The sequence below is a fragment of the Xiphophorus maculatus genome, chromosome 19, assembly GCF_002775205.1.
Source record: "Xiphophorus maculatus strain JP 163 A chromosome 19, X_maculatus-5.0-male, whole genome shotgun sequence".
NCBI classification, from domain to species: domain Eukaryota; kingdom Metazoa; phylum Chordata; class Actinopteri; order Cyprinodontiformes; family Poeciliidae; genus Xiphophorus; species Xiphophorus maculatus.
The window spans coordinates 23003051-23017386 of record NC_036461.1 but is presented as its reverse complement, the minus strand read 5'-3'; the positions used below and the strand labels follow the sequence as shown (position 1 = coordinate 23017386).

Sequence of the window (14336 nt, the reverse complement as noted above, 5' to 3'; positions counted from 1 at the left end):
TCTTTTTAGATATCCTGTTGGTTTCACCAGAGTTAACTGGGGCATCCTGTTTAATGCTCTCCTTTTGAATTAAGTGGAAGGTCATGTCTTGGTAGGTTAATCTGTTGGCAAGGCAACCGTTAGTTGTGCACTCCATAAATCTGGCCTTTATGGAAGCGTAGCAAGAATACAAATGACCACCACACTTTTCAGATTTGACCTAACCAAAAAAAAAAACAACAAAAAAAGTTACATTCCTGGCAGTCAGTAGTGGTAAAGTAACTCACCTTTTGTTCTTTCTAGTTCCTGGAGTACTTGCTGTATAGGCAATAATAATGCAACTCTAAGCATGTCACCATGTTTTATTTTCATCTACCCATCCTTCATCACTTAATGGTGCACACATGAAAAAAAAAAAAAAAAAAAGGTAATAGTGTGAACATTCATGAAACTCATGGCTAGATACAAGTTCAAATCCAAAACAACAATCAAAAATAACACACAAAACATGATAAATCCAGTTTTTGTTTTTTTTCTGTCTTTCTGCGTAAATACACGGAGTGAAAATAGATAAGACACTTCAAAGAGCTTGTGGGTGAACCTGAAGTAAAGAGCAGCGGAGGAAACACAGAATCCCGTCACACTCCGCTCCGTCGCGACGCCATGAATGTGGCCGCGAAATGTTTACGTCTGACTGACCCGAAGGCGAACTGCAGGTCACGACGCGTATCAGAGCGTCCTGGCGTGACGCTGACGGGAGAAACCGTGGAGATCAGCAGTGAAATCTAATTTTTAAATCTTTACCTCAAAGCCAAATTCAGGTCAAAACGGCTTCCCTCCCAACTCTGACGTTATAATAATGATTAAACACAGATTTTTAATCCGTTGTTACTTTCATCAACTAGTTGTAGTCACACATTCTTCTACTTTAGTTTTAAAATCTGAATGAAATGGGAGTGCAACAGTGCCTTCTTCAGTGGCCAGAGAAAAGTACATCTACATTTAAAAAAAAAAAAAAAAAGTCAATCTAAATAGAAGCTTTTCTTAAATCTTTCCTAGCAGAAGTTCTCTTCGAGGTCTCGGCTCAGTTTCATCCATCAAGAATCACATTTCGGCAGCCGACAGCTCAGCATAGAGCAGAAATAATAAAGGAGAATCACCAGAAAGGCTGATGTGCATAGCAGGAGTTTTTTACCGTTAGCCAACTTCTTGTGTCCTGGAATCATTCAGTGCGGAAACGAGAGTTTTACTAACAAAATGGCTGCAGTGTGGGGCTGTTCCCAACACGTGGACATTAATGAACACTTGAAGCTCACTCAATCCGACAGTTCACTTTATTCAAGTTCTAATATAAACCAGCAGAGAATGATAGTTCAGGTATCAGGTTGCGATATTTACCCACCATGTTTTACCCATGATGGGTGTAAAAACCTTTACATGTTTTGGGGAGGTAAAACAAGTCAACCCTTTGTTGCAGCCGCCTTTCTTAGCGAAAGTTTGAAGAAAAGCCAACCTTTAACTGAAATGCACTCAATTTCAATTGATTGCTGGCACCTCCATCAATAGCATAGAATGACTGTAACTTTAGCTTTTTTAAATTTTATTCATTCATTTTAAGGTTTCCTGTTGGCTTGGGGTATAAATACGATGTAAGACAGAAGCCCATTTCTTTTAACCGCTAGCTGGTAGGCTAATATTTCTAGATCAACATTTATCTTGCCTACACGCTCAGCGAGTAGTAGGAAATATTTCTTGACAGGGTATTTTTTTCTATAATTTTCACAAGATTTTTCTTCGGAAATATGTAATTTGGTTTAAGGCTTTTAATAAATGTCTGTAAGCATCTATTTTAAACTCCTTGAATAGTCGTTGATAAAAGCGGTCAACTTCTGGGAACATTGTAACTCATGTGAAGTAGCCTACAAGTTTTAGGCAAAATTCTGTTTGCTGGTAAAAATGAAAAATAGTTCTTAACCCTCCTGCAATAGTAAGAGATGGAGTCAATGGGGCCCCGCCAGCTTTTTACCCTCTGCGTGGTCCAGCCTGGTCACGCTGACCTTGCGTGCGCTTTTCCGATTTTGTTTTTGTGTGTGTGTGTGTGTGTGTGCAAGCGCGTGGTTCCGGGAACCGACAGTGATGGGAGAACCCTTGTCAGACTTGACATCTGCCTTGCTCCTATAGAGCGTAGCACTAAGACCACAGGAGGGTAAAACTATGTATCTGTGAGTTAGTAGCGTTGAGGCAGAAATATTCGCCGCCTTTTTACGAGTGCTCAATTTTCCAGGTGACCAGACATTTCCATCTAAAGACTTAAGATAAAAGCATCAACTTTGGGGAAGGTAAAGAGGTGATTACAGAGTAACAACTCTAAAGTGATTATCAAATCAAACGCTGTGCAACAATTAGTGCCAACATTAATACACCAAGTAAAACTCTTAAAAACAACAGAGGATCTGGACAGTGGAAAGAGAGAAGATGTTGGGAAAAAAACAAGCAGCAGGCAGGTAAAGGAGGGCAGGTCCTTGAAGTTCAGATTGTATGAGCACAGAAGCAGCACCTGTGGCGAAGGCATGAGTGAAGCAGCAGAGAGCGGCACCAGGCGCAGCGCAGGAAGTCGAGCTAACATGACACACAGCGTACACGAAAGTCCGTTCCGTCTCCCGGGTTCACCGATACTTGACTTTTTGCGCCGTTAGTGTTGTCCTCCTGAGACGGCGACGTCTGGATGTGCCAAGTCTCAAAAAGAAGAAGAAGAAAAATGTACTATTAAAGAGGCCAAAAGCAACTCTGTAGCTAAAGGAGTCACAAACGAGCAACAGTTTGCCGTTGCCTGATATCAAGTTGCATCAAGAATCGCATTGGACTTCCGCTCAGAAAGTTTCGTCTGCAAAAACAAAATGCAATTTCTTTGCATTTCAATTTTGAGCTTGCTTTTCTATGTCATGTCTTGAAATTCAGGGCTCAAAGTGTCCATCCTCTGCTGCAACCTGGCAATTAGCCCAGAGCTTCAGTCTATCATTTCTTCACGCCAGTTAATGGCCGTCAGTTTGACGGCTAGCACCTAAACGAACTTGACCCGTTTAACAGCTGCAGACCTGGGTTGTAGTTAGGCTACGTTCTTAAGCTAGCTGTAGAGATGCATCGAGGAATCTGTTGGATGAGTCTTTTTGCCTAATGGAGGACGCGTTAAAATCCAACCTTTTTTGAGTCAGTGAATGCACCACATGGAATTGCTACCTGATTGCACAAAATACTCTTCGGGGTGTACGTTATTACTGAGTGAAGACTGAAAGTTAGCTAGTTTCAGAATCAGTGAGGCGCTTAAAATTAAGATACAGGAAGCAAAGAGGTGTAAGAAAGGAAAGCAAGTACAATATGTGTCTGAGGTTCATAGAGGCTGCAGGAAAGCAAGAGAGAGCAAGAGTTTCACAGACAACAGGAAGGCTGAACAGAATACAGCATTTGTTTAGTAATGCAAATCACTTCTATAAAATGCTAAAGATCATTTAAATGTGAACTCTAGAATTTTGGTTTAGTAAACAAACAGTAGCTGTAATTTATGGTTACACTATTTCAAAACACAGTTTCTGCTCCTAATATAAATAAATAATAGCAGCTTAAGGGAAGTAAACAAGGAAGAAACATATTCTGAATTCTGTTCTTGTGTTTTCTTATACTATATATTAGTTTTCAAACAGAAACTGGAATAGACCAAAGTCGGAATCGGCAGGTTAAAGCTGTACAAATAGCAGAGATTAGAAATTGGCAATAGAACTCAGATCGGTGCATCTCTGGTTAGCTTCAGCAAATCCTCTGCACAAATGTGCAAAAAGTAACCATCTGTAAAACACTTCCATGATGCATTTCCACCGCTTTATATGCAGAGGTTTAGACTGGTGCGCGTTTTCCCAGGTCTGCAGTGATCGGGTTTAAAAAAAAAAAAATCTCTTTTCTAAACAACGCCGGATGCTAGAACTTGGGCTGGTAAAGCGCCACGCGTCCGCTCAGGCACCCCGAGGCCAGCTGGCAGTGCGTCGGGGAGAACTTGGTGGTGAGCACCACGTCGCTGTGCGAGTAGATGGATCGGATCTCCCGGAGGCAGCTGGTCTGAACGGGCAGGCTGTCGGCCAGCTCGCTGCAGCGCTCGTCGAAGGCCAGCAGGCGGACGCCGTAGCCGTAAGGGGAGCAGATGAGCCGTCCGTCGGGGCTGAAGCACAGCTCCTTGATGTAGCCCCGGCCCACGTTGGCCTCCTCGATGTAGTGGGTGAGGCGCAGGGAGCAGCGGGGAGACACCAGCGGCCGCGTGGGCGCCCCCTCCTGGAACTCGTACACACAGGTCCACTGGAGAAAGAGAACAAAGGAAAAAGTGTGAGGTATCTAGACAATAAAGTTTATGCCAAATGAGCTATACCACTCTATTTAGATTTTTAGAGAATTACGAAATCAAGCTGTAGTTGCAGTGATATAAAAACAGATGGTTCATCCTAATTGCTGTGGCTTAAAAACACAGCACCTTGAAAAAGTACTGATGCCAATTAACTTTGTTTTCATATTTTGTCATGTTAGAACCATAAAGCTGAGCATTTTATGTGATAAGTCAACATATTCTTGTGAAGCACTGTAAATTGGAAATAATTTTTCCAAACATTAAGATGCAAAAAGTAGAAACTGTCCATGTTCGTGCGCTGAGGAGCGATCAGAAACGGCAGAGGACAGATTCGAGGCGAGGCAGGCAGTTCTCTTGCCTCATGGCAGGGGGCGCTCATGATCCCAGACATTGTGACTCCACAACTGCAGAGTAAGACACAGCAACAGCGAGCTAGCCATACGGTAAAGTCAAGTGCAGCAATATATTTATAGTTTTTCTCCTCTTACCACATCAATCACTTATTAATAATCGCAAAATAAACATTAAGCCTAAAACCATGTTACTGCAACAGACTGTTCTGCTCTTTGTGTGGGAAATATCTGAGTGTTTTTTTGTGGCGTTGTCAGTTGCTATAGCAACAAGTCTGCGCGTAGCTGCGATGATACAGAGACCAAGAAAGACGTGGTTTTGAGTTGTACTTTAACGGTTTTTCCCTTTTCTGTGGAGCACAGCACGAAATTAATAATATCTACTGTACATGTCCAAGTTTGATTGAGCTAACAGAATTATTCTACGGTGGCAGCGCGGCTATGGATAACATGTAAAATAATTGTCCTTTTGCCCTCCTGCGTTGTCCGCATGCGCAAAATTTCCTTATGTAAACAACAACATGCAGGGGGTCTATATTTGTAAATATGATTATGATTAAGTCAGTGCCTCGCCAGCTATGAACCTCACCGCACGTCACTGATCTCTACCAGCTTTGCACATAGACAGATGTTTTATAACTTGCCCTGCTTTACATTTTACTCAGCTTCGTCCCTAACCTGGCTGCGGTGTTGTTTGGTCTTCATGATGCCATGTGTTCCATAATTTGCCCTAATAAAGCCCTCTGAGGCTTTCAGGGACCAGCGGGATTTTATAGTGAGGTTATATTAAACTCAATGGACTAAATCACAAATGATTTAGTTCATTTAGGTGACTGCTGAAGGTCAGAAATACTTTTACGAGGCAGTAGATCTGGATTTGCGACGGCGTGAAAGGTTCCTCACCTCCTGGTCGTCCATGTTGCTGGAGCAGCGGATGAGCGTGGCCCAGCCTTTGGGATGCAGCTGCAGGGATGTGATGCAGTTCCCTCTGTCCTTTTCCCCGGGGATTTCAGGAGTTAAAACCTCCAGGCTGTTCCGTGGGGACAGACCTGAGGAGAAAGGAAGTTTGATCACAGTCCTGGAAGCTGGAGTGACGCTAGGCTATCAGTATCCAGCTAAGATCATCCCTGACCTTCTCTGTGAGGATGAAGCTTGGAGTCGTGTCCCTGACGGCTCGTCACGGTCGACCTGGACGCTGATGTGCCTCCGTCTGTGAAAATAAACAACAAAAAATAAAAACACATAAACTTTATCGTTTTGTTTTTAGATACTGTTCCTTTAAATTCACTTGTTTAAGAATCACGGATTAAGAATCACTGGGAAAAGGGCTTCTGCAGGTTTCACCAACTCAAATTTAAGACTTTTTAAGACCATTATGTGTAACAAAAAAGTCCCACGAAAAAAACAGAAAATATTTTTAACCAATTTATTTACCCCACAAAAGCTTTAAGACATTTTAAGGCCTTAATTTTAGAAATACATTTTAAGACCACTGTGAATCAAATTTAAGAACTGTTTCATGTCAGAAGTATACAAATAATAATAATAATTGCAAAAATTGGCATTAAAAAGTAATCTGGCTTTTAGCAACTAGTTACCAGCAATTGCAACAGTCTTGAGTTACGGTGAAAATGTCTGTGCGCAATAGACATCGCGCTTTTTCTGCGAGAAAAAGGAAAACATACTTGTTACTAACTTATTTTTTTCCCCTCAATGAATTTGGGATGTTTTAAGAGCTTCATTTTAGATATACAAATTTAAGACTTTTAAAGACCATTGTGAGTGAAATTTAAGACCTGTATCATGACAGAAATGTACAAACGAAAACAGCAAACGCAGTGAAAAGGTCTTTGATCGCCTCAAAGTTTTGCGAAACAATAAAGTCCCATGAGAAAAAGAAAACATATTTAACCCTTTCATGCATGAATTATGATCCTTTGTGTCCAAATTTTTTTCCGTTTTTTTGTGTTTTTCTTAAAACATAAAAAAAGGTAGGAAAAAACTTTTTGTAAAACATATATATTTTTTTAGGTGATTAATTGTAATTTTTTTCAAATACAAAGTTGTTATTTGAAAAACACATCAGTAGTATTGTTCTTTAGGGGTTATCTGATGTCACAATATTTTTTTTTACACCTGCAAGAGTCGTCTACAGTAGAAGGAGGTACCGGGTCGGTAGGCATGTTTTTTTGTCTGTCGGCCATATTGGATTTAACAAAAATAATTTCTTGCATTTGCAGCTGATGGCCAGAAGTTGATAGTGTATTTTATGATGCAATAGTGTCCACTTTGGTGGTCTGAGTGCATTTATAACATATAAATGCACAAGAAAATGGATTTTAGATAGCTGTCCACTGTAGTGACCACTGTACATAAAAGGGTTAAGGCAGAATTCTTTTTCTTTTCTTTTTAAATTTAACACATTTTAAAGTCTTAATTTCAGATTCGTAATTTTGAGACATTTTAAAGCATTTCATTTTAGATACACGCATTTCAGACTTTTTAAGGATGTGGGGACACTCTGTGGAGATGCTTACATTTCCTTCCACTTTTCATTTCATTTTTAATTGACAGCTGGGTTCTGACCTGAGCTGAGGGGGGTCCGTCGGGCTCGCAGCATGCGGTAGCTGCCCACTTCCAGGGACTGGGTGAGGTCCAGGTCGTGAAGGATGAGTAGGTACCCTGAGGAAGTCGAGATGAGCATCTTGGAACAGTCGGGAGTCAGACGCATCCTCATCAGGTAGCGAGTGTGGAAGAACTTCTTGTGCGGGCAGCCGTCCTCCGTAAACCTGCCAGGGAGGACGTTTACTACGTTTAACAATACGGTAATATCTCTAATAAGTAGGAATTTAATTTTATGTAGGGCATTTGGCAATAATCAAACACATGCAGTCTAGATTAAAACAAAAGAGGTAAATGAAAGAGGAACTGGCCTGAGGAGTGAGTCAATAGCATAAATTTCAGATATTTACAGGATCCTTTTCTGCGAAAGAGCTTTTTTATACATCGCTAAACTAACTTAAACTTCCTCTTACTACTTAACAGAGGTGATAAAGGGAAAGACATTGATTTCACAAGGCTTTCAGAGGCATAAATATTTCAAAATTAAATAAATTCCAACTTCCTTGTAGAACCCCAGCAACCAAATAAGGTAAAACCTTGCAGTACTAAAACCGACCACATGGAACGTGAAGCACTGCACTGGGAAACAGCTATAATGCTGTAGCTTAGAGATGATTACTCTCTTTTTTTTTTAAATTGCCGTGCACACCATGCAAAAATCTTTTTAACCCATAAACTTTAAAAGAGAGCAAATTGTGCCAATAAAACTACAAAACCGATAGATCTATAAATACGTTTCATCCAAACTGACTGAGCTTGGTGACGCAAATAAATCAATATAAAATAAATAAAAATAAGATTTCTTTTTTTTCAATTTTATTAAGTTGTAAAACTTAAAGTGGAAAGTATAGGATTGAGTGGATATTTCGCTGGATATTTATTTATTTTTAAAGGTTCAAAATCGATGCATACCGCTGCAGAGGTCCTGCATAATGCAAAGCCAACCAACCTGTTGGTGTCCCACGTGATGACGTTGCCGTCAAAGCCGGATGTGACCAGGAGGCGGGTGTTGGTGTCGTACTCGATGTTCTTCACCCAGCTGGCGTGGCCGTGCAGCGAGCAGACCTTGGAGTTCAGCTTACGAAGGTCCCATAATGCAATGGTGGTGTCGTCGGAGCAGGTGGCAAACAGGCGATTGTCCAAAAACCTGGAGGGAGACGAGACGGTTTCAGCCGACCTTTGGCCTTTGAGCCGCGTTTATTCGTTCATTCACATATAGGACACATTTAAAAACAACTGCAGATGCACTAATGTGCTGGACAGGCAGAATAATAGAGTAAAAGTAACCAAGTAGCTTTTTACATACAAACTAGAAAAACAAAACTTCTGAAGAAATTTAGCCGGGGCCTGCCAAGGCGCGCCCGTCGGGCTTGGGCCCGGCGTCGTCACGCCACAAATTGGCGTCGACGCTAAAGAACGCCGCAACGTAATCAGTGGCACGCGGAGAACCACAAGAACGTTAAGCGAGGCGGACGTGCACCATTCAGTACGATTTAAAATGTTGTCAAGGCTTTTATTTTGGAAGTTTTGTTAAACTTCATTTCAAAGGGCCAAACTAATCCCATGCGTAATAGTCCTTGGGTTAAAATAGTTATATAATGCTCAAAACACAAGTAGCTGATGTAAAAATATTCAAGGCTTTTATTTTGAAATTTTCAGTATGCTCCATTTTAAAGTTCCGAACTAATCCCATGTGTAACAGTGCTTTGGATGAAAAAGTCATATACGGCCAAAAAAAGCAATTACGTCATGTAAAATATTCAAGGCTTTTATTTTGAAATTTTCAGTATGCTTAATTTTAAAGTTCCAAACTAATCCCATGTGTAACAGTGCTTTGGATGAAAAAGTCACATAAAGCCAAAAACAGCAATTACCTGATGTAAAAATATTCAAGGCTTTTATTTTGAAATTATTATTATGCTCCATTTTAAAGTTCCGAACTAATCCCATGTGTAACATTGCTTTGGATGAAAAAGTCATATACGGCCAAAAAGAGCAATTACGTCATGTAAAATATTCAAGGCTTTTATTTTGAAATTTTCAGTATGCTTAATTTTAAAGTTCCAAAATAATCCCATGTGTAACAGTTACTGAGTTAAATCAGTTATATACAGCCCATAGCAGCGGGTAGTTCTAAAGGCCAGTTCTCAGTCCTGATCTGTTTCAACTGAGGATAGATAGAACTACAGCGATGCGTATTTGTAGTCCAAATCAGCAGCCAACAGCCTCTTGAGTTCCGTTGCCATGGTAAATAATGGTCTCAGCAGGTGTGAGCTGTGAGTCATACATGCTCAAACACACAATTGTGTGTTTGAGCCAACACGGTTTACTGAAAAAAAGCATTGGAAACAAATCCTTCTTGTTCGGGAACCGTAATACATATTCGAAAAGCGTTTCGAGCGTATGAGAGGCCTATGTGTCTTCTGCGATAGTCCCGAGATTCATATCTGTACCTCACTCAGAGCATTTACAGTGATGAGAGAAAGAAATGTTGTGCCCAGATCTGAAATTCTATTCAAATACATGGGAGAGAGCCTCAGACAGCCTCAGAAAATCCTGTCGCATGACTTTGCTCTGAAGCACCGTGACAGAAAACCGTACGGTCTAGATAAATTTCGAAAACATTTTACCGGAGCAGACAGGCGTATCAATGTCAGGACCGATTGTGATACTAATCGTGCCATATTTGTGGGCGTGATGGCGATTTCAAAAATGATTTGGGCTGAAAAAGTTGTCTTCATCTCTCACTCTAAGCAGCCAGAGACGCACTCTAACTTTAGGAAAAATGAGAAACTTTGGGTCGCTTAGAGGCAAATTGTGGACAAACCGTAACTGGTATCGACGAGCCGTCTTCACTTTCGAAGAGATCACAGACGTATCTACAAAATGAAATTTGAATGGCATTTCTAGGTGAATTTGTGACGACACAGAAAATCCTCAAAAATAGGGTATTTCTAGGATTTTTCCCATTGACTTATAATGGGGTTTTTTTCGTAGTTTTTTGCGAATTATGTCGCCACGTTAAGCCCAAATCCCACCAGAAGTAATAGCTGGAATGGCGTGAATTTTCTGCAGGTTTTGATACCTCATTTGTAGGTGTGCACCAAGCGGTATGAGCCGCATTAACGGTTACGGAAGAAAAATAAAGAATAAAGAAACACTTTCTCCGACAATAGCAATAGGTTCCTGCCATTGCTTTGCATGGCAGGCCCCAACTATATTATAGGAGGGGAAGAAAAGGGTGAAGCTTTTTTTCCCCACAGTTACATAATATTGAAAATATGAAGAATTAAGTATAGCTATAAATATCAAATAGTTTTATCATATATTGTGATAACGATAAAAGGGATAAATTTTTTTTAATTTTTTTTAAAGGTAACTGTATGGCTGTGACTGTATGACAGCATTCATAGCCACACAAACATAAATATTGCTCTTGAAAATCATTTATAACACACTTCTGTACGACACCATTCACATAAAGAAGTGCGACTCGTGTCACTAAACAGCACACAGTAACTGAATTTAATCATATGTTGATATTTTCATTGAACAAACTGTAGAGGAACAAGGAATCCAGACAATTTGGACAGTTTTGGAGGTTTAATACGTCATTAATTGTATTATAGTTATACTATAATACAATTATTATATTGAATTTATAGTGATAACAATAAATTTAAATTCTTATCATCAACAGAAATTTATCCCGATAAATGGCAAACGATACAATAAATGCCTGGAATTGAGTCAAAATTTGATCTCATGAATAAAAAGTTAAAATGACGTGGAAAAAACTTGAAATGTCAAAAATATTCTGACTAATGTCGAAACAACATCTTGGAAGCAAAACTGCCGTTTCTTCCCAAGCAGGAACAAAAATCCGTCCACCGTCACAAGTGACCCGTTGTGATACAGATCAGCTTTAAGAAACCCTAAATGTCTGATATTATATGTGAGAAGTGCACCTTATGTTGTTGACGCAATCCTCATGGGCCTCTGTGAGGGTCTTGATGTGCCTGGATGAAATGGGGTCAAACAGGAGGACCTCTGTCTGCTCACAGGCCACAGTCAGCACAGACCTGAGCAGGGAGCACAAAAACCAGAGTTACTGGCCGCCACAAGACAGGGACGAGGTTTAACTGTGTCGTCATCCACGTTATTCTACATTTAGGAAAGAGGGGGAACAGTGCAACAGTAAAACAAAAACGTTATTATTCTAATAATAGTAGTAAAAACGTAGAAAGATACAATAAGCATTGTATGAAATGCTCCAAGCTACGTCGTTCAGGCGTCTCTCAATAAATTTCAAGTACAGAGCAGCACAATATATCACAACACAAACGTGTTAAAATATGGAAAACTTACTTTCTTTCAGTATAAGAAAGTAGAACTGCAGAATAATTGCACACAGAATGATACATATCAACCATATATTCCTGTTAATTTTGACTATTATAGCTTACAGGCAGAGAAAGTCGCTAATTTTTTTACATTCTAATTGTATAAGACCGATTACAAATAATTCTGATATTGCAATTTTTGGCTAAAAAAAGGTAAGTGGAAGGGAAAAAGTGCTCGGTGTACAGTTTCCACAATTAGTTGTGATTTGCAACTGTCTGCTGAGTTTTACCAAGTCTGGAGTCAGTTCAGCATCTAAATAAATACTTAACTCCTTTCTGCTTCACTTATCAGTTCAGAGTAGGCCAATTTGTTGACTATTTTTAACAATTCCATAGCAAAGGATGCTTAATATTAGACTTTGACAGAATTTAAAGCAAAGAAAGCTAATACTATGCTACTTGATGAGTTCTGTTAGAAAATATTTACATTCAAATAGAATTTTTCATTTAAAATCCAATATATACATTTTTTGTACAGTAGTAGCTTAATTACTGCTCTGAGTATGTTGGGGGGTTCCAGCAAATGGTATTTCAGGAGTGTGTCTACACCAGTTAACGATTAGCCAACAACTAAATTAGTTGACAATTATTTCAATAATCGATTTATCACGGTTAATCATTTCACCCCCAAATTGAATTTTAGGTTAGCATTAGCTGTGTGCAAATAATCTATATTCGAGTTTGACTCTTGACTTTGATCGTAGTCGAACTTACTGAGACGCACCTGCGTTATGTGCAGCCAGCCGAGGCCAACAGTGTGCAGGAAGGACTTACCGCTGTCACATGAGCACACAAACAAACGTGACCCAGACAAGACAGCTTGACCCGGTTTGGCTGCAGGATTTAGGTCCTGCATCTGGTGTCTAGTCGAGGAGGCTTGACTGTCCTCATTAGCTGTGACTGCTGTGGGGAGCTTCCTAAAGACATGCAGCACTACATCACGCACGTGACGTTAACTTTAGATCAAACTTCCAAGGACGAAGGGTTGAAATTGTGAAGCACAGAGTTGTTGCATGTGTCAATGCAATGAGTGAAACCTGTGAGGTCCACGACCACGTCCTGAAGCATCTCAGTACTTACCCGTCCGGTGAGTACTCCAAATTGAATACAGCTCCGTGGGTCTGGGAGCTCAGATTGACCGACTCCACAGCCGGGTTCATAGAGCAGTACAAGCTGGTCATTGTCCTGAAGTTATCCCTGGCTGGGTCTACAAACAGCCCCCGTCTGATAGTCCTGCTCTGCAGCCAGGAAAACAGGCTGTTCCCCTTGTAGCCTTCGCTGCCGGAGCTCCCGCCGCTCCCCGCCTGCGGAGCGGCGCTCGGTGAGCTGCGGCGCTCTTCATCCTCCAGGCGGGGAGGAGAAGAGCCAGCGCTACCCTGAGGCTGGTCCTCGCTGCTGCTCCCCGGCGGCGAAGCGCAGACCCTCTGCGGGGCGTCTCCTTCCACCTCCGACTGTGTCGGTCTTCCAACTGGGTCTTCTTTCTTGCCGGTGCTGCCGGGCCTATCCTGCGACTCGTCGGCGTCCTCGCTGTCGCTCTGGTGTTCGGAGCTCATTGTGGCGGCTTCAGCCCGTCCGCACCGCGGCTCGTGTCTCCGGTGGGGTCAGAGTCTAGCTCGGCCGTAGGAAACAGACAGGATACAATCAGCTACCGAGCTTGAATTTACGTCGAGTTCGTTACACGCTTAAGGTGCCATGACGGAGGACTGTAGTAGCAGAGGTGCGGTGGGGGAAATCTATTTTGCTGCCAGATTTGGCAGCGCCTCTGCGCCGCCCATCAAGACAACCAGGATTAGCTTCCATCTGACCGGAAACAGGAGCTGACCCTTCAAAATAAAGGCGCGACATGGATTTTATTTCCGCGGTTCTTTTGTACAGGGTCCGCCATTGGGACAGACGTTTTGTTTTTATTTTCTTGTGTTTTGTGATAAAAGCAAATGAACAAACAAACAATAAATAAATGAATAACGAGAAAGAAACGTATAAACTGACACTGCTTTATTAACTGAAGGATGAGGTATAACTGTGTGTTTCAGATAAGCCACCTACAAGCGCCAAAGCTTTCAAAAGACACCGTCATAAAGTTTAATCAAAAACGTTTTTGTACTGTTTAAAGTTTAAAGTGAATCCCCTCTATACCAAAAAGAGTGAGCCAACCTTCCTCTGACTGCTTGACAGCTGGCTGAAGTAAGGGGCTACACTTGCTACGTGGATAAATTGGGTTTAATGTCATTCAAATATAAACGTTCGGACTTCAGAAACGACCACACAAGTAATTAGTTTTTTTGTATTTAGCAAGCGAACACCACATTTTTATTTGTGTATCACTAAATAGGAACCCACATACGATTCGTAGCATGTGTGCCACAATGTGAGAACCTTAAATTCAGATTAAAGACAAAAACCTCAAATAGTGTCACTAGGACTCTTTTCAACTCATAACTTTCATTACAAAGTTTTATGGAACATTTTTCGTTGTTAAAAATGTAACACCAGAACCGTGTTGAAAACAAAGAACAGCACTGCAAGAAACACTTTTGCCTTACCTGTATTTGTTGGGAAACACATTTAACGCTAAAATAATTAAAAAATATATAT

The 14336-nt window shown here is 40.9% G+C and overlaps 1 protein-coding gene across 1 annotated transcript; it reads right to left on the bottom strand.

Moving 5' to 3' along the window:
- Positions 1 to 325: 325 nt before the first annotated feature.
- dcaf10 (DDB1 and CUL4 associated factor 10) lies at positions 326 to 13532 on the bottom strand. Its single transcript, XM_023352894.1, has 7 exons — positions 12822 to 13532; positions 11307 to 11420; positions 8288 to 8485; positions 7303 to 7505; positions 5849 to 5926; positions 5620 to 5765; positions 326 to 4320 (listed from the first exon to the last, which is right to left on the bottom strand). The coding sequence occupies exons 1-7, from the start codon at positions 13292 to 13294 to the stop codon at positions 3949 to 3951; spliced, it is 1584 nt and encodes a 527-aa protein (XP_023208662.1). The 5' UTR covers positions 13295 to 13532; the 3' UTR covers positions 326 to 3948.
- Between the last annotated feature and the right edge of the window lie 804 nt (positions 13533 to 14336).